We start from the raw sequence: 20,197 nt of genomic DNA, 5'->3' as shown, positions 1-20,197 counted from the left end.
AAAGTTTTCAGACATTGTCAGGAAAATTTAAATTACATTACACACATACAGTAAAATATTTACATTCTTAACAACATATGGATCAGACACATGTCTGTACACATTATTTTTCAAAAGGGCACTACAAGTAGATTCCTCTATAGTGTAACACAATTTAGCTTATATTTATAATAGTTCAGTACACATAATAAGTGTATAATTACATTCTTTCATACCACTGATAGATCGGAGACATTGTCTATATACACTGTTTTCCAAGATGGCACTACAACTTAAAGTCCTCTATAGAGTAACAACACTTCTCTATTAATTATTGCTTCAGTCTATTCTTTAGCATATTTAGATTTACTTTCTTGAGTTCACAGGGTAGTGCATTGTAGAAAATTGCTCCCATTCTGTGTGGGCTGTGGTCCGTTGCCTTTTTATTGGTCACAATTCTATGAAAATTTTCCCTTCCCCGTGTGCGAACGGCTGAAAGCAAGGGGAAACTACGGCCGTAATTTTTCCCGAGGGCATGCAGCTTTACTGTGTGATTAAATGATGATGGCGTCCTGTTGGGTAAAATATTCCGGAGGTAAAATAGTCCCCCATTTGGATCTCCGGGCAGGGACTACTCAAGAGGACGTCGTTATCAGGAGAAAGAAAACTGGCGTTCTATGGATCGGACATGGAATGTCAGATCCCCTAATTGGGCAGGTAGGTTAGAAAATTTAAAAAGGGAAATGGATAGGTTAAAGTTAGATATAGTGGGAATTAGTGAAGTTCAGTGGCAGGAGGAACAAGACTTTTGGTCAGGTGAATACAGGGTTATAAATACAAAATCAAATAGGGGTAATGCAGGAGTAGGTTTAATAATAATAATCATCATCATCATTTAAGACTGATTATGCCTTTCAACGTTCAGTCTGGAGCATAGCCCTCCTTATACAGTTCCTCCATGATTCCCTATTCAGTGCTAACATTGGTGCCTCTTCTGATGTTAAACCTATTACTTCAAAATCATTCTTAACCGAATCCAGGTACCTTCTCCTCGGTCTGCCCTGACTCCTCCTACCCTCTACTGTTGAATCCATGAGTCTCTTTGGTAACCTTGCTTCTCCCATGCGTGTAACATGACCCCACCATCTAAGCCTGTTCACCCTGACTGCTACATCTATAGAGTTCATTCCCAGTTTTTCTTTGATTTCCTCATTGTGCACACCCTCCTGCCATTGTTCCCATCTACTAGTACCTGCAATCATCCTAGCTACTTTCATATCCGTAACCTCAACCTTGTTGATAAGGTAACCTGAATCCACCCAGCTTTCGCTCCCATACAACAAAGTTGGTCAAAAGATTGAACGGTGCACAGATAACTTAGTCTTGGTACTGACTTCCTTCTTGCAGAAGAGAGTAGATCGTAGCTGAGCGCTCACTGCATTAGCTTTGCTACACCTCGCTTCCAGTTCTTTCACTATGTTGCCATCCTGTGAGAATATGCATCCTAAGTACTTGAAACCGTCCACCTGTTCTAACTTTGTTCCTTCTATTTGGCACTCAATCCGTTTATATTTCTTTCCCACTGACATTACTTTCGTTTTGGAGATGCTAATCTTCATACCATAGTCCTTACATTTCTGATCTAGCTCTGAAATATTACTTTGCAAACTTTCAATCGAATCTGCCATCACAACTAAGTCATCCGCATATGCAAGACTGCTTATTTTGTGTTCACATATCTTAATCTCACCCAGCCAGTCTATTGTTTTCAACATATGATCCATAAATAATATGAACAACAGTGGAGACAGGTTGCAGCCTTGTCTTACCCCTGAAACTACTCTGAACCATGAACTCAATTTACCGTCAACTCTAACTGCTGCCTGACTATCCATGTAAAGACCTTTAATTGCTTGCAAAAGTTTACCTCCTATTCCATAATCTTGTGGAACAGACAATAACTTCCTCCTAGGAACCCGGTCATATGCCTTTTCTAGATCTATAAAGCATAGATACAATTCCCTGTTCCACTCATAACACTTCTCCATTACTTGCCGTAAGCTAAAGATCTGGTCCTGACAACCTCTAAGAGGCCTAAACCCACACTGATTTTCATCCAATTGGTCCTCAACTAATACTCGCACTTTCCTTTCAACAATACCTGAGAAGATTTTACCCACAACGCTGATTAAAGAGATACCTCTGTAGTTGTTACAATCTTTTCTGTTTCCATGTTTAAAGATTGGTGTGATTACTGCTTTTGTCCAATCTGATGGAACCTGTCCCGACTCCCAGGCCATTTCAATTACCCTGTGTAGCCATTTAAGACCTGACATTCCACTGTATTTGATGAGTTCCGACTTAATTTCATCCACCCCAGCCGCTTTATTGCACTGCAATCTATTGACCATTTTTTCCACTTCCTCAAATGTGATGCTATTTCCATCATCATTCCTATCCCATTCTACCTCGAAATCTGAAACATTACTGATCGCATTTTCACCTACATTGAGCAACTCTTCAAAATATTCCCTCCATTTGCCCAAGGCATCCACAGGATTCACCAGCAGTTTTCCTGACCTGTCCAAAATACATGTCATTTCCTTCTTACCTCTCTTTCGAAGACTGCTAATTACACTCCAGAATGGTTTTCCAGCAGCTTGACCCATAGTCTCCAACCTGTTTCCAAAGTCTTCCCACGATTTCTTCTTGGATGCTGCAATTATCTGTTTGGCATTGTTTCTTACTTAAACATAACTTTCTCTGTCTACCTGGGTTCTGGTATGTAGCCATTTTTGATACGCCTTCGTTTTCCTTTTACAGGCTGCCTTGACTGTATCATTCTACCAAGCTGTTTGCTTCATCCTACTTTTACACACTACTGTTCCAAGACATTCTTTAGCCACTTCGAGTACTGTGTCCCTGTACCTTGTCCATTCCTTTTCCAATGACTGTAATTGACTACATTCAACTAACTGGTACCTTTCTGAGATCGCTGTTATGTACTTGTGCTTGATTTCCTTATCCTGAAGTTTCTCCACTCTTATCCTCCTACATATGGACCTGACCTCCTGCACTTTCGGCCTCATAGGTTTAATAATGAATAAAAAAATAGGAGTGCGGGTAAGCTACTACAAACTGCATAGTGAACGCATTATTGTGGCCAAGATAGACACAAGGCCCATGCCTACTACAGTAGTACAAGTTTATATACCAACTAGCTCTGCAGATGATGAAGAAATTGATAAAATGTATGATGAGATAAAAGAAATTATTTAGGTAGTGAAGGGAGATGAAAATTTAATAGTCATGGGTGACTGGAATTCGAGAGTAGGAAAAGGGAGAGAAGGAAACATTGTAGGTGAATATGGATTGGGGTAAGAAATGAAAGAGGAAGCCGTCTGGTAGAATTTTGCACAGAGCATAACTTAATCATAGCTAACACTTGGTTCAAGAATCATAAAAGAAGGTTGTATACATGGAAGAATCCTGGAGATACTAGAAGGTATCAGGTAGATTATATAATGGTAAGACAGAGATTTAGGAACCAGGTTTTAAATTGTAAGACATTTCCAGGGGCAGATGTGGACTCTGACCACAATCTATTGGTTATGAGCTGTAGATTAAAACTGAAGAAACTACAAAAAGGTGCTAATTTAAGGAGATGGGACCTGGATAAACTGACTAAACCAGAGGTTGTACAGAGTTTCAGGGAGAGGATAAGGGAACAATTGACAGGAATGGGGGAAAGAAATACAGTAGAAGAAGAATGGGTAGCTCTGAGGGATGAAGTAGTGAAGGCAGCAGACGATCAAGTAGGTAAAAAGACGAGGGCTAATAGAAATCCTTGGGTAACAGAAGAAATATTGAATTTAATTGATGAAAGGAGGAAATATAAAAATGCAGTAAATGAAGCAGGCAAAAAGGAATATAAACGTCTCAAAAACGAGATTGACAGGAACTGCAAAATGGCTAAGCAGGGATGGCTAGAGGACAAATGTAAGGATGTAGAGGCTTATCTCACTAGGGGTAAGATAGATACTGCCTACAGGAAAATTAGAGAGACCTTTGGAGAGAAGAGATCCACTTGTATGAATATCAAGAGCTCAGATGGAAACCCAGTTGTAAGCAAAGAAGGGAAGGCAGAAAGGTGGAAGGAGTATATAGAGGGTTTATACAAGGGCGATGTACTTGAGGACAATATTATGGAAATGGAAGAGGATGTAGATGAAGACAAAATGGGAGATAAGATACTGTGTGAAGAGTTTGACAGAGCACTGAAAGACCTGAGTTGAAACAAGGCACCGGGAGTAGGCAACATTCGATTAGAACTACTGACGGCCTTGAGAGAGCCAGTCATGACAAAACTCTATCATCTGGTGAGCAACATGTATGAGACAGGTGAAATACCCTCAGACTTCAAGAAGAATATAATAATTCCAATCCCAAAGAAAGCAGGTGTTGACAGATGTGAAAATTACCAAACTATCAGTTTCGTAAGCCACAGCTGCAAAATACTAACACGAATTCTTTAAAGACGAATGGAAAAACTGGTAGAAGCGGACCTCGGGGAAGATCAGTTTGGATTCCGTAGAAATGTTGGAACATGTGAGGCAATACTAACCTTACGACTTATCTTAGAAGAAAGATTAAGAAAAGGCAAACCTACATTTCTAGCATTTGTAGACTTAGAGAAAGCTTTTGACAATGTTAACTGGAATACTCTCTTTCAAATTCTAATGGTGGCAGCGGGAAAATACAGGGAGCGAAAGGCTATTTACAATTTGTACAGAAACCAGATGGCAGTTATAAGAGTCGAGGGACATGAAAGGGAAGCAGTGGCTGGGAAGGGAGTGAGACAGGGTTGTAGCCTCTCCCCGATGTTATTCGATCTGTATATTGAGCAAGCAGTAAAGGAAACAAAAGAAAAATTCGGAGTAGGTATTAAAAACCATGGAGAAGAAATAAAAACTCTGAGGTTCGCCGATGACATTGTAATTCTGTCAGAGACAGCAAAGGACTTGGAGGAGCAGTTGAACGGAATGGACAGTGTCTTGAAAGGAGGATATAAGATGAACATCAACAAAAGCAAAACGAGGATAATGGAATGTAGTCGAATTAAGTCGGGTGATGCTGAGGGAATTAGATTAAGAAATGAGACACTTAAAGTAGTAGAGTTTTGCTATTTGGGGAGCAAAGTAACTGATGATAGTCGAAGTAGAGAAGATATAAAATGTTGACTGGCAATGGGAAGGAAAGTTTTTCTGAAGAAGAGAAATTTGTTAACATCGAGTATAGATTTAAGTGTCAGGAAGTCGTTTCTGAAAGTATTTGTATGGAGTGTAGCTATGTATGGAAGTGAAACATGGACGATAAATAGTTTGGACAAGAAGAGAATAGAAGCTTTCGAAATGTGGTGCTACAGAAGAATGCTGAAGATTAGATGGGTATATCACATAACTAACGAGGAGGTATTGAATAGAATTGTGGAGAAGAGGAGTTTGTGGCACAACTTGACAAAGAGAAGGGACCGGTTGGTAGGACATGTTTTGAGGCATCAAGGGGTCACAAATTTAGCATTGGAGGGCAGCGTGGAGGGTAAAAATCGTAGAGGGAGACCAAGAGATGAATACACTAAGCAGATTCAGAAGGATGTAGGTTGCAGTAAGTACTGGGAGATGAAGAAGCTTGCACAGGATAGATTAGCATGGAGAACTGCATCAAACCAGTCTCAGGACTGAAGACAACAACAACAACAACAACATTACTGTTTCTCATATTAAATTCAGGATTTTGTTTCACGAACATGACTGTCTGCAGTATATACATGGAGTACACCGTAAGAATTTTTATATTTTCTAAAGATGTCTCTACAAGGCTCTCTCTTCTTTATCTTGGCTACCATTCTTACTGCCTTGTTTTGTAATCTGAAAAGTCTATCTATATGAACTGCTGATACCCCACTCCGTATCTCAATACCATACTGAAGGTGCGGATGAATTAACACAAAATATATTTGCCTTAAAGTATCATGGTCCAAGAAGGCTGAGATCCGTTTCAGTAGATACACATTTCTACTGATTTTCTTGCAAATATTATCTACATAGTCTTTCCATGATAAGTGTTCATCAACAACAATGCCCAAAAATTTCATATGCAAGACCCAATGGGGATGTAAATACAGTATCAGTTATGGCAGCATTATAACTGTGGATGAACTTCATTATTACGGTTTTGTCTTTATTTACAAGAAGCTTGTTTGCTGTAAGGTATGAGGACAGAGTATTGAAACTGATCTCGGTACTGTTAGCTGCAGACTGCAAACTGATCTCGGTACTGTTAGCTGCAGACTGCTTATCACTGCCACAGCTGATGAAGGATTTGTCATCGGCATAGCTTACAACCATGCAGTTTTGGGGTTCAGATTAGTTATTTACATATACAAGGAACAGAAAAGGCCCTAGTATGCTTCCTTGAGGCACGCCTCATTGAAGTGTCCTGAAGTTTGATTTGGTTGTTAGGAGCTGCTCATTATTTTGATAAGTTAGCTTTACACACTGTTTCCTGTCTTTCAAATAGGAGGTAAGTAGTTTCAAGGCTAGGCCTCTCAACCCGTATTCTTCTAGCTTACACAGAAGAATGGTATGATTCACAGTATCAAAGGCTTTACTCATATCTGGGAAAGTGCCTATTACCTTGTCACTTTTGTCCAGCTTATTTGATATTTCATGTATAAAAGATGCTACTGCTGTTGTAGTAGATCTCCCTTTTCTAAATCCATGTTGTAGGTTGTTTAACAGATTGTGTTTGGTGAAATATGATTCAACTTGATTTAGTATTACTCTCTCCTCCAATTAGTCTAGTTCTGAGGTTAATGATATTGGCCTGTAGTTTTTAGTGTCAGTTTTTAATCCCCTTTTATGCACTGGTATAATTTCAGTAATTTTCAAAAGGTCAGGGAATACTCCATTTATGAGGGAGGTATTTATCAAGTGAGTCAGGGGTTTCACTAATTCATCCCTGCATTCCTTTAGCAGTTTAGGTGAAATGTCATCCCAGCCACAAGACATTTTTGGTCGAAGTGCTGATATGATTGCTAGGATCATTGCTAGGATCACTTTAGTTGGAATCACATTAAACGCACAACACACAAACACAATTACACAAACTTACAAGGAGCGTGCGCGCGTGCTGCCCCCCCCCCCCCCCCCCCCCCCCCACACACCCTCTCTGCAAACACAGTTTAGGGGACAATTCCAGTTTTAGAAGAATCAAAATTGCTAGTGAGGTTTGTTCAAATTCCACAATACCATGTTACAGCTTCTTTATTGTCATGTCCGCCATAGTACCTGACTTAAAAGGCTAAATTTCCATTGTCATGAGGTTACAGGCTTCCGGTAGTTGTTGTGGAGAAATAAATCTGTTTATGATACATTTCTCTACTGAGGGCTGTCAATAAAGTTCTGGGAAAGTCATTCTGTTACGAGAATCTTAAATTTCTGTACATGTTGTTCCCCTTTTTTTCATTGATCCTTTTTCCTTAAGCAGAAATAAGAATCATAAAAATAAAAAAAAAACAGTTGTCTGCTCCAAATCATTAAAATATGCATTATACTAAAAATAATATCTATTATATGTATAATTAAACTAAAAATGCCTTATATACACATCATACATGTTTTTATCCCCCAAAATGTTAGAATATCCAAATATACAAGGAAACGTATACATACTTGAAATCAGAAAGTAATGAAATGGATAAGTACTAAGTTTGAGCTATATCCAGTGAGCCTACAAAAACATGCATTTGCATGGGATTCTCATCTTTAGTGATAAACATATCCACAAAGTTTGACAAATATCTAAAGGGTGCTTTGTGGTGTAACGTTTAACAATATAATTGAAGTCATGCTCATGAGATCACCCAGTAATGTTATAGTTTTTCTGTTTCTGCAAAACTGAGTCCTTGCTTGAAAGTAAGTTTTTGCAGCTATGAGAAGGAGCAACTGCTGATGAAGGAGAAAGAAACTGTAAATTATGACTGTCTCATGTATCTTTAATTAGCAAACTTGAAAGATTGTTTTTAATTATCTCATATACATAATTTTTTCTGATTAATGCTAGGGTATGTTAGAAGAGTGGTGCTTTATTTGCATATTTCAATGTAAGGTAACTATTTAGAATAAAAGTATTCTGCCATTTTAACAAATATCATTTAATATTGCCAGTATCTTATGATAGCAGTTAATGTGTCTGCATTTCCTTTTTATATACAGAGTCCTTAAGAGAATTGTTTATGTGCTTCTCAGGTCAGTTTTACAGTCCTCATGCCAATTCTGTGACCGATTGTTTGACAGATTAATATACTGTTGAAAAAAATCACTGTACTACGGCACTGATCAGCTTTTGCTATATCTGCAATACGTTTCATAGTTGGTTCCCATGTGTGTGTGTTTTTGTTGACTAGAATAAATTTTAACTTTGTGTCAGCTTGTGACTTAATCTTACTCTTTTTCTTTTAGGTCTGTACGGTTGCTGCCAGCCCTGGAAAAATTGAATCTTAGTCACAACAGGATCACAGATGTAAACAATCTCACATTGCTGCCTCGCCTTTCTCATCTTGATTTGTCTGTCAACCAGTTATCTGAAACAGGTCCACTGCACATGAAAGTTGGGAACATTGTTCAGCTAAACTTGTCACAGAACTGCATTTCTTCATTGACTGGTTTCTCACGTTTGTATTCCCTTGAGGACCTTGACTTGTCGGACAACAGAATTGAACATATCCATGAGATATCTCACATATGTGCACTTCCATGTCTTGAGAATCTTGTGCTGATAGGTCAGTATATAAATTAGCTATTCATGATCTGTTAACTTTTAAGTATGCAAGTGTTTACACTAATTTATTTTGTAACCTGTTCTGTAGAGTTATTCATGACAAATTTCTCTTAGGTGGACTGACACAAGGGCTATGTGGCTTCTGTAATTATTGTACAGTGTGGGTTACAGGACAAATACATGTAAAACAACATCAATAATCTCTCTTTTCCATTGTTATGTTATGCTACCAGAAGAAAAATGTATGGTCCTTTCATTAATTGATCAAGCAAATATCTGATATCTTCCAACATTAAATAAAGACATGTCTCTCTCAATGCAGGTGTCTTTACAAAACTCACATTTTTTCTATTTGTTTGTGGTATCTCCAGTTTTAAAAATCTGAAGAGCGTGGTATTACAATAAAACACTATTGAATATATGTTCACATAGAGTTTGCATAGAAGTTGATGTTAATCTGTTGTAGAATTATGGATAATATTCCATGCTGAAACATTATTATGTTTTGGAGAGTGAAAAACTCCTGTATAAAAATGAACAAGGATTTTGTAAACAGAGATCTTGGGAATCACAGCTCTTTCTGTTTTCCACAAAATCCAAAACACCATAGATGACACGAAAGTTGATGTCATGTTCTTTGACATGTGTAAGGCATTTGATATTGTTACACATTGTTGTTTAGTGAAAAAATAAGAACTCATCTGGTATCAGATCAAATTTGTGACTGGATATGAGACATATTAGCAGGTAGACCTCAATATGTTGTTGCTGTTGGTGGTGGTCTTTAGTCCAAAGACTGATTTGAAACAGCCCTACATTCGAGTATATCCTGTGCAAGGTTCTTCATCTCTGCATAACAAGTGCCATCTATATCCTTTTGAAACTGCTTACTATATTCAAGGCATGCTCACCTACAATTTTTGCCCTCCAGATTTACTTCCATTCCAAAACTGACAATGCTTTGACACACCAGGATATGTCCTATCAACCAATCACTTCATTTAATCATCAAATTGTGCCACAAATTTCTTTTTGCCCCCAATTTGATTCAGTATTTTCTCAATAGTTATTCAACCTCCCTGTCTAATTTTCAGTATTCTTCTGAACACCACTTTTAAGAATACTCTATTCTCTTAGTGACTGAACTCCTAATTGTCCACATTTTACTTGTGTACAAGACTACACCCCACACAAATATCTTCATAAATGACTTCCTAACAAGGAAATTTATATTCAGTGTAAACAAATTTGTCTCTTTCATAAAAAGATTTCTTGCTGTTGCTGGTCTGTATTTTATTCCCCTTCTACTTTGGCCATTATCAGTTATTTTGCTGCTAAACTAGCAGAACTCATCAACTACTTTTAGTGTCTCATTTCATAATTTAATTCTATGAGGATCACCTGATTCAGTTTGACTACATTCCATTACCCTTGTTTTACCTTTGTTGGTGTTCACAATGCAATCTCTTTTCAAGACTATATCCATTCTGTTCAACTGCTTTTGTAAGCTTTTTTTGCCATCAGTGAGGTCTCTGTAGAAGTTGTAGATAACCTTTCGTTATCTTTATTTTACTGCTGCCAGCTTCAGACTTTCAAAGAGTGTATTCCAACATTGTCAAAAGTGTTCTCTCAATCTGCAAATGCTATAGTTTTAGGTTTACCCTTCTTCAGTCTATCTTCTAAGATGAGTCATAGGGTCAGTATGGCCTCGCATGTTCCTACATTTCTTGGGAACACAAATTGATCTTCCATTATGTTGGCTTCTGCCGGCTTTTCCTTTATTCTGTAAATAATTAGTATCTTTATTTTGCAATCATGATTTATTAAACTGATGATTCATAAGTGTCTGCACCTGTCTCAGATGTAATAAAAAAAATATTGCATTCTTCTTTAAGTCTGGAGGTATTTCACACATCTTATCTATCTTTCATACACTGCGGAATAGTTTAATCTGGCTGGTTCTCCCAAGAATCTCAGTACTTCTGAGGGAATGTGTCTTCTCCAAGGACACTTGTTTTGACATAGGCCTTTCAGAGCTCTCTCAAATTCTTCTCACAGTATCGCACTCCCCCTCTCACCTTCATGTATTATCTTCAAGTTCGTTTTATTTATACAGACCACCTACATATTGCTTCCACCTTTCAGCCTTTCTCCCTTTGCTTTTATGGGCTTGCTGTCTGAGCTCTTAATGTTCATAGAGGTACTTCTCTTTTCTGTAAAGGTCTCTTTAATTTTCCTATAAGCTGCATCTATCTCTCTCCTAGTCGTGCGTACTTCAACATCTATGTAGTTCTCATTTAGCTATTCCTGCTTTGACATTTTGCACTTATTGTCAGTTTCAGTTTCTGTACATCTGTATTCTCTTTTGCATGTTTCATTTTCCGCATTTTTGTACAGGATGTCCATGTCCGTAATATAATACCTTGAGAAGTAATTGAGATATTTATTGATGGTATGATTCCATGAATAAGGTTACTCAGTGTGTCTTTTTACACACACAATACACCTCAATATGTGCACCATTAGTGGTGTGACAGACACCTGATCTGTATTTTATTACTTTCCAAGTGTCTTGCAGTACTGCAAATTTAAAATTTGCAATAGCTGCATGAACATGATGGTACAACCTGATTGTTGATAAACCCTCACAGAAAAAATCTAGTAGTGTGATGTTTGGACTTCTAGGGGCCAAGCAATTCCAGCGATCTGGAAACTCGTGATTCCTCACACAGTCCACAAAATGGCGTAGTGCACCATGTTGTTGAAAGATCATATCATGATGAAGTTGCAGCATAGTGCACAGCTCCAACATGTGTGTGTGAGAGAAAGCACACAGAGCACTTTCTTATGTGGAGTCCACAAGGCTATTGATGTACATTTATGTGAACAAAACAGTTGCACGCATTCACGCTGTAATTCACCTTCTTCATTGTTTTTTAATCTTTCTGATTATTTTGCGAGCTGGTGCAGTAATTTCGAAAATGGGTTTAATTGTAAAGTTGCGTAATAAGTCTCACTGTGAAGCAACATTGCAACAGTAGCAATATACACAAGTAGAAAATAGGCCACTGAATGTTAAGGAAATATAAGTAATCTTCAACACTAGACTGGCTGCAACAATGAGGAAATGCGCGTACTTTCACGAGTGAGTGGGCTGTCTAATAACTATTACATTTGGGGGCGATGGTAATAAATTGCAATTATTATGAAAGTCAATCACATATGACGAATATACGGGAGAGATAGACACACATATTTTTGTAGATTTATCTTTCCTTGTGGCCCAGTTGCGAAGAATATTGGTTATGGTGGAAATAAGAGTCAGACAAAAATTATAACAAAAGGAATCAGACTTCATTAGAAAAAGAGAAAAGATGAAGATTGCATGTATTAGTGTCGCACCCAAATGATCAAATTAGAAAAAGTGAAAATGGCTGTCACAAAGGAAGAAAAGGACATGTTCACCTACCTCGATTTTTGTAATGTGCTGCTGCAAAGTTCGCCACTGCTATCTGTATCCATCTTGTATAAATGATGATAATGTTGGTCCAGGAGAATGTCATATTAGGCTTCCATAAATAATGATAAATGTGGAGATTTTGTTTTTACTTAAACTGGTGATTATTCAAATAAACTTTCATAAATACCAGGTTTTTACATATACATCTACACTTTATGATGAACAGGAACAGAACAGAAGCCTGCTACAAAAGCTAGTAATTGAAGAGCATAATTATGCCATCGTCTCTCAGAGTCTATCAGTGCTCTTACTTACCTTTGATTGGCCGATCAGTATCTGGCAAATATTTTACATTTTGGTTTATCAAGAAATATTGAAAAAGTATCTCCAAACCACGCAATACTAATTGCTTCACACACACACACACACACACACACACACACACACACACACACACACACACACACACACAAACATTTTGAGTCGCCATACTTGCAGAAACAAACTGCAATAAATAGCTCAATTGTGTCTCAAGTTATTACATTTTATGTTATTGGATGTTTAATGCGACCACCCTGTACTTTATTGCTGTTCTCAGTGGGGTGAAATCAACACATGTAAAAGTAATTTCATGGGTATTGTAGAGCTATTACTGTTTACATTATGTATAAATAATCAAATGGATAACATTGGAAGCTTGATGAAGCTTTTTGCAGAGGAATCTGTTGTCAGTAGGAAGGTTGCAGTACCAGAAGACTGTAGTGAAATGCAGGAAGACCTGTAGAGAATTGGTGATTGGTGCAGGGACCGGTACTGACCCTGAAAGTAAATGATGTAATGTGATGTACTTTAGATAAATAGATGGAAAGATCCAAGTGACCACATAAAACAAACTGCAGGAAAAGAACGTGCCAGTCTTAAGCTGATTGTAAGAATGTTAAGGAAATGTAATTCATCCACAAAGGAAGTGACTTACGCAACACTTGTTCGACCAGTTTTGAATATTACTTGTGTGTGGTGCCCTTGCTGGCCGCTGTAGCCGAGCGGTTCGAGGCGCTTCATCCATAACCGCACTGCTGTGGTTGCAGGTTCGAATCCTGCCTCGGGCATAGATGTGTGTGATGTCCTTAGGTTAGTTAGGTTTAAGCAGTTCTAAGTCTAGGGGACTAGTGACCTCAGATGTTAAGTCCCTTAGTGCTTAGAGCCATTTGAACCATTTTTTTGTTGTGTCCTTAACTGGTTGTATTAATAGAAGAGATAGAGCAGATCTGATGAAGAGCAGCACGTTTCATCTAAGGATTGTTTAGTGGGTATGAGAGTGTTACTGAGATGCTCAACAAACTCCAGTGGCAGTCACTGCAAGACAGAGATTGAACTGTAAAGATGAGTGAAATAAATATCATTAAAATGGAACACAGCTTCAAGCCCAGGTGGAATGTATCAGGTTGTATATTGACTTAGCAGCTTAGCTAGCCCCTCTTTTAATCATAATGCACCTAGGATCTCTCGAACAAAAAGTGTGCCCAGTGAATGGAAGAAAGCACACAGGTCTGACATATAGCAAGAAGGGCAGCAGAAGTGGCCCATGAAACTACCATCCAATATCCTTGACATTCATTTGCTGTAGGATAATAGAATTTATTCTGAGCTCACATATAATGAGATATCTTGAACAGAATGACCTCCTCCATACCAGTCACCATGGATTTTGAAAACATCAACTATGTGGAATCCAACTCTCACTTTTTCATATAACATACTGAAAGTCATGAATCAGAGCAACCAGATAGATGCAGTATTTCTTGACTTCTGACAATCCAGTGACTCAGTCCCACACATACTCTTTCTGCCGACAATATGATAATAAAAGGTATCAAGTGAAATTGGTAACAGGATTGAAGATTTCTTGGTAGTGAGGACGTAGCATGTTTCGTGGATGGAGAGCCATCAACAGATATAGAAGTAACTTCAGGTATGCCCCAAGGAAGTGCATTGGGATCCTATTCATGTTGTTTATTGATGACCTTGCAGACAATATTGATATTAACCTCAGATTTTTCACAAATAATTCAGTGATCTATAATAAAATACTATCTGAAAAAAGCAAAGCTGTGGAAATATCCATTCAGATTTAACAGAATTTTGAACTGGTACAAAGATTGGCAGCTAGCGTTAAGTGTTGAGAAATGAAAAATTGTACACTTCACAAAACAAACATAGTACTGTATGGGGTACAGTTGGAATTGGCCAACTTATATAAATACTTGGGTGTAAAAATTTGTAAAGATGTGAAAGGGAACATTCACATAGGCTCAGTCTTAGGTAAAGCTGGCAGTAGACTGCAGTTCATGCAATTAGTTTACAAAGGAGATTGCGAACAAAACTCTCATACAACGCCTTCGAATATTGCTCATAGTGTGAGGCCCTTGCCAGATAAGACTATCAGGGGTATGAACAAGAAGTGCTGGATGGTCACAGGTTTGTTTAAGATGTGAGAGAGTGTGGGGATGATGCTGAAAGAACTGAACTGGCAGAAGTGTGAAGATAGATGCTAACTCTGCTCTGAAAGCCTAGTAGAAAGTCTTGAGAACCAGCTTTAAGTGAGGATTCTAGGAGTATGCTGCAAGCAACTACCTAGGAATGGTTCCCGTGGTGATTGAAAGGACAAAATTAGACTAATTACAGTGTCACAGAGGTGTGTAAGCAATCATTCTCCCCTCACGCCTTATATCGATGGATTGGGAAAAGTTCCTAATAACTGCTAAAAGTGGAACTACTCTCGGCCACGCACTTCACTGTGGTTTGCACAGTACAGATATTGATGCAGATCAAAACATTTGAATGCATATTGTTAGAGAACATGAATTAAAGTTTAGGTTCGCAATGAGACACATTTAATGTACATATAGTTTAATGTCTGCAAAATACAATCAGTAAAGCTAAAAATTTGTTGCTTTTGTATCATATTGTCTTCTGTTACGCAGTGGGCACACACCTTTGAATACCCCAACCAGTGGACAAATGTGTCAGCATACCAACAGACACATTCAGTTGGGCAGCAAGGTGTTTTATTGTAATCCATCAGTCACCTCAAATGAGTGTGTCCGCTCATTCCAACATTGCAGGAGTCACAGCTGTGTGCAGCCGGTTGGCACATAGGAGACCAAAAAGGTTTGCGCAACCTTGTTGCAGTGATGACAAACACCTTGTCCAGTGACGCTTTTGTTCACTGCCAGGTCTCCATAGAAATTTTGCAAGAGCCTATGAATATCTGTGATGCTCTGACCTGTCAAAAGAAACTCAAAATGACACTCTGCTTGGAACATCATTTTGAAGGCTACATATAGTGTCGTCACCTACTGGAATGTCATAAAACTGTAGGGATTGAAACAGGAATATTCCATGATGTCCCACAACAAATTCTGCAATTTTTTCAACTGAAATTAGCTGAAAAAAAAAAAAAAAAATATGTTGCGTTACCTATTGAATTAGTAGAGAAGGTAGTGCTACATATACTGTACTGTAGTAGCCACCTTTGTAGCATAGCAAATTCAGTGTTTTTTTCCCTTCCTTATGAGAACAACTGCTGTAGCAAAATAATAACCTGTTTGTTGTAATTGAACAGTCTGTTCAGTAAACTGAAAAGTAATAACTTGTTTCAGGCAATCCCGTATCTATAGAGGTAGACTACCGAGTTCGGGTGTTCGAGCAGTTTGGTAGCCGAGCGTGTGAATTGTGCCTTGATAATGAGAAAGCAACATCAAAGGAATTGGATACAGCTGCAGTATTACAAGCTCTGCGGATTGTGAAAGAGGGACGCACACCAACACTCTGCATCAGAGAGTTACCTTGTTTCCCAAATTCTCCATAGTGATTCAGACAGTATGATGCAGAATTTTATTGGAAAAAGGTGAGTATTTGCTGATTATGCTTTTGTTGTTGTTGTGGTCTTCAGTTCTAAGACTGGTTTGATGCAGCTGTCCATGCTACCCTATCCTGTGCAAGCCTCTTCATCTCCCAGTACTTATTGCAACCTACATCCTTCTGAATCTGCTTAGTGTATTCATCTCTTGGTCTCCCTCTATGATTTTTACCCTCCACGCTGCCCTCCAATGCTAAATTTGTGATACCTTGATGCCTCAGAACATGTCCTACTAACCGGTCCCTTATTTTTGTCAAGTTGTGCCACAAACTCCTCTTCTCCCCAATTCTGTTCAATACTTCATCATTAGTTATGTGATCTACCCATCTAATCTTCAGCATTCGTCTGTAGCACTACATTTCAAAAGCTTCTATTCTCTTCTTGTCCAAACTATTTATCGTCCATATTTCACTTCCATACATAGCTACACTCCATACAAATACTTTCAGAAACGACTTCCTGGCACTTAAATCTATACTCGATGTTAACAAATTTCTCTTCTTCAGAAACGCTTTCTTTGCCATTGCCAGTCTACATTTTATATCTTCTGTACTTCGACCATCATCAGTTATTTTGCTCCCCAAATAGCAAAACTCCTTTACTACTTTAAGTGTCTCATTTCCTAATCTAATTCCCTCAGCATCACCCGACTTAATTCGACTACATTCCATTATCCTCGTTTTGCTTTTGTTGATGTTCATCTTATATCCTCCTTTCAAGACACTATCCATTCCATTCAACTGCTCTTCCAAGTCCTTTGCTGTCTCTGACAGAATTACAATGTCATCGGCGAACCTCAAAGTTTTTATTTCTTCTCCATGGATTTTAATACCTACTCCGAATTTTTCTTTTGTTTCCTTTACTGCTTGCTCAATATACAGATTGAATAACATCGGGGAGAGGCTACAACCCTGTCTCACTCCCTTCCCAACCACTGCTTCCCTTTCATGTCCCTCGACTCTTATAACTGTCATCTGGTTTCTGTACAAATTGTAAATAGCCTTTCGCTCCATGTATTTTCCCCCTGCCACCTTTAGAATTTGAAAGAGAGTATTCCAGTCAACATTGTCAAAAGCTTTCTCCAAGTCTACAAATGCTAGAAACGTAGGTTTGCCTTTTCTGGGATAAGTTGTAGGGTCAGTATTGCCTCACGTGTCAGTATTGCCTCACGTGTTCCAATATTTCTACGGAATACAAACTGATCTTCCCCGAGGTCGGTTCTACCAGTTTTTCCATTTGTCTGTAAAGAATTCGTGTTAGTATTTTGCAGCTCATCACACTATTGTTCCCAGTGATTATTAACTTTTCTCAAAAACTGTAATCACAGACATAGGCTGTGTGTGTGTGTGTGTGTGTGTGTGTGTGTGTGTGTGTGTGTGTGTGTGTGTGTGTAGGAATGTATTTATTTCCTCTTTTTAGTGATTACTTGATGCTCTCTTTTTAATTTCACAACAGTGGCAAATTACTGTTGAAGAACCCGTAGGCCATTTATTGTGGGATGTTACCATTATTTTGACTTCCAGCTTAAGTTGATGTTGTGGTCAGTTATTTATTTATTTGTGCATCACTTACTATCTTCATGCATTAACATTGTCATTATATATACAAATAAGTACAAGATGTAGTGCATGATACGGTAGCTATGCTAGCAATTTATTAATGTAAATAAGTTATACACAAATGTAATAGACTTGAAATGTCTGATACAAATGGTATAGTACATTGCTCATCAATCCACTCATTAAGGGAAAAAAAAAAGATACTGTACACAACTTGACAAATATTTTGCTTACAGCAGCTTTAATTGATGACAACACTTTTATCACATTTTAAATTCTTCTACAGTGCAAAATGCTCGTTGTTTAAGCTACTTTTGTGTAATGATCTTAAAGACATTTAGTGACACACTGTATGTTTGCATTGGTGGTTGTTCTTTCAAAAGGCTAAGGCTTCTCTTGGACGTCATAGCTTTCTCTCTACAGCTTCTTCTCTACAGCAGTCCTCCTCACCTATATGTATGAAGAACATCCCATCTCACTCATGTTCTTTAAATAATATGTTCTCAGTTGTCCCCTCATTTTCTTTTGTATGATCTTACCTTCAAAAATGTGTGTGTGTGTGTGTGTGTTTGTTTTTACAAAAACATCATGTCTGGTTAAGTGTACAATGAGTTTTGCTTTGTGTTGGCCTGTAACTTTTAGCAGTCCTTTCTCCTCTCCTATTTTCTGTAGAACTATTTCATTCATTTTTCTGTCATTCAAGCTAGTTCTTGTAATTCTCCTCCAGAAACACATTTCTGCAGCCTCAAGGCAAGCTTTCTCCTGCTTTGCTAATGTTCAAGTTTCACACCCATATGTCAGGACACTCCACATGAATGTCTTTTCAAATCTTTTCTTAGTGTGGAAGCTAGTTTGCTTGTTCAGTAGAGTGTTCTTATTTTGGAAGACATTGTTGGACAATATTATTCCTCTCTTGATTTGAAACAATGGAAAATCCGGGCTGGAATAATGACAATATTATTAAAAGGAAAGATTGCTACTCACCATATAGAGATGTTGAGTCACAGACAGGCATAACAAAAAGACTCCCATACATATTGAGCTTTTGGCCAAAAGGCACTTTTTTGGAAGTGTGCGCGTGCGCTCACACGCACACACACACACACACACACACACACACACACACACACACACACACGCACACACACACACACACACACACATAATAGAGGGAAACATTCCACGTGGGAAAAATACATCTAAAAACAAAGATGATGTAACTTACCAAACGAAAGCATTGGTATGTTGATAGAGACACTAACAAACACAAACAGACACACAAAATTCAAGCTTTCGCAACCCACGGTTGCTTCATCAGGAAAGAGGGAAGGAGAGGGAAAGACGAAAGGATGTGGGTTTTAAGGGAGAGGGTAAGGAGTCATTCCAATCCCAGGAGCGGAAAGACTTACCTTAGGGGGGAAAACGGACAGGTATACACTCGCACACACACATATCCATTCGCACATATACAGACACAAGCAGACATATGCAAAGGCAAAGAGTTTGGGCAGAGATGTCAGTCAAGGCGGAAGTACAGAGGCAAAGATGTTATTGAATGACAGGTGAGGTATGAGCAGCGGCAACCCCATTAAGTTTTATTTACATTCCCTCCACAAACATGCCTTTGCCCTAGCCTGATTACGCTCCCATATTTTATTTACTCAGGCTTGTCTGACATTTGGCATTACCCCCAAAGGCCTCACCCTTGAAGTTCCCATCTCTGGCTGTAACCCTTCTTTCCATCAGTCCCTATACCAGTTCCAAACTGAACAATCCATAGCCCTCACCCACCTAATCCTTCACCTACACATCAACTCAGCCAATGAACACACCCATCAACTCCTATTCTTAATAAAAGTCCTCAATCTTTCCTCTCCCAAATCCATACCGGCTGTTCGGAGCATCCTCCTACAGGCCAACCGCAAATTAGAACAGCATGCCACCCTCCACCTCAAAAAACTATCCAATCTCCTGGTTTCTCACCTCCAGAAAGCCAACTCACTCACTCTCCACAACCTTTCCAGCAAACCTCAACCTCCTCTCACTGCACACACACCCAGTCTCTCCCATCTACTCAATCTCCCACTTCCAGCTCCACTCCCCCCAAAACCTCAAAATTCTAATCAACACAATCTGGAACCACAACACCCTAATTCAGTAGTTAACCTTTCCTTCAAATCTCTCTCCCAATCCAAAACCTCTGTACTATCCAAAGGCCTCACCTTCAGCCCTACTCCCAGATTCAACCAAACAGCCCTCGTCAAAGATTTACTGTCCTACACTCATACTCTCTGCTGGAAATATCACTTTGCCACAAAGAAAAATAATCCTAATCCTACTCCTAATGATCCAACTCCCCAAGACACTATCCAAATTGAACCCTGCCTGGAACCGTTCTGGCCTCCGTCACAGCGGGACCCACCTCCTCTTCCTCAA

The 20,197-nt window shown here is 38.6% G+C and overlaps 1 protein-coding gene across 2 annotated transcripts in view; it reads left to right on the top strand.

Moving 5' to 3' along the window:
• The window catches only part of LOC126095005 (nischarin), a 94,735-nt gene that overhangs the window by 33,074 nt on the left and 41,464 nt on the right, over positions 1-20,197 (top strand). For both annotated transcript variants that reach the window (XM_049909662.1, XM_049909663.1), the window contains exons 4-5: positions 8,502-8,821; positions 15,943-16,190. In XM_049909662.1, the coding sequence (XP_049765619.1) occupies positions 8,502-8,821; positions 15,943-16,151 (529 nt within the window). In that variant the 3' untranslated portion in view covers positions 16,152-16,190. The remainder of the gene's footprint in view (positions 1-8,501; positions 8,822-15,942; positions 16,191-20,197) is intronic.

Source organism: Schistocerca cancellata, chromosome 8 (genome assembly GCF_023864275.1).
Source record: "Schistocerca cancellata isolate TAMUIC-IGC-003103 chromosome 8, iqSchCanc2.1, whole genome shotgun sequence".
Taxonomy (NCBI): domain Eukaryota; kingdom Metazoa; phylum Arthropoda; class Insecta; order Orthoptera; family Acrididae; genus Schistocerca; species Schistocerca cancellata.
This window is presented reverse-complemented; position numbering and strand designations above follow the sequence as displayed.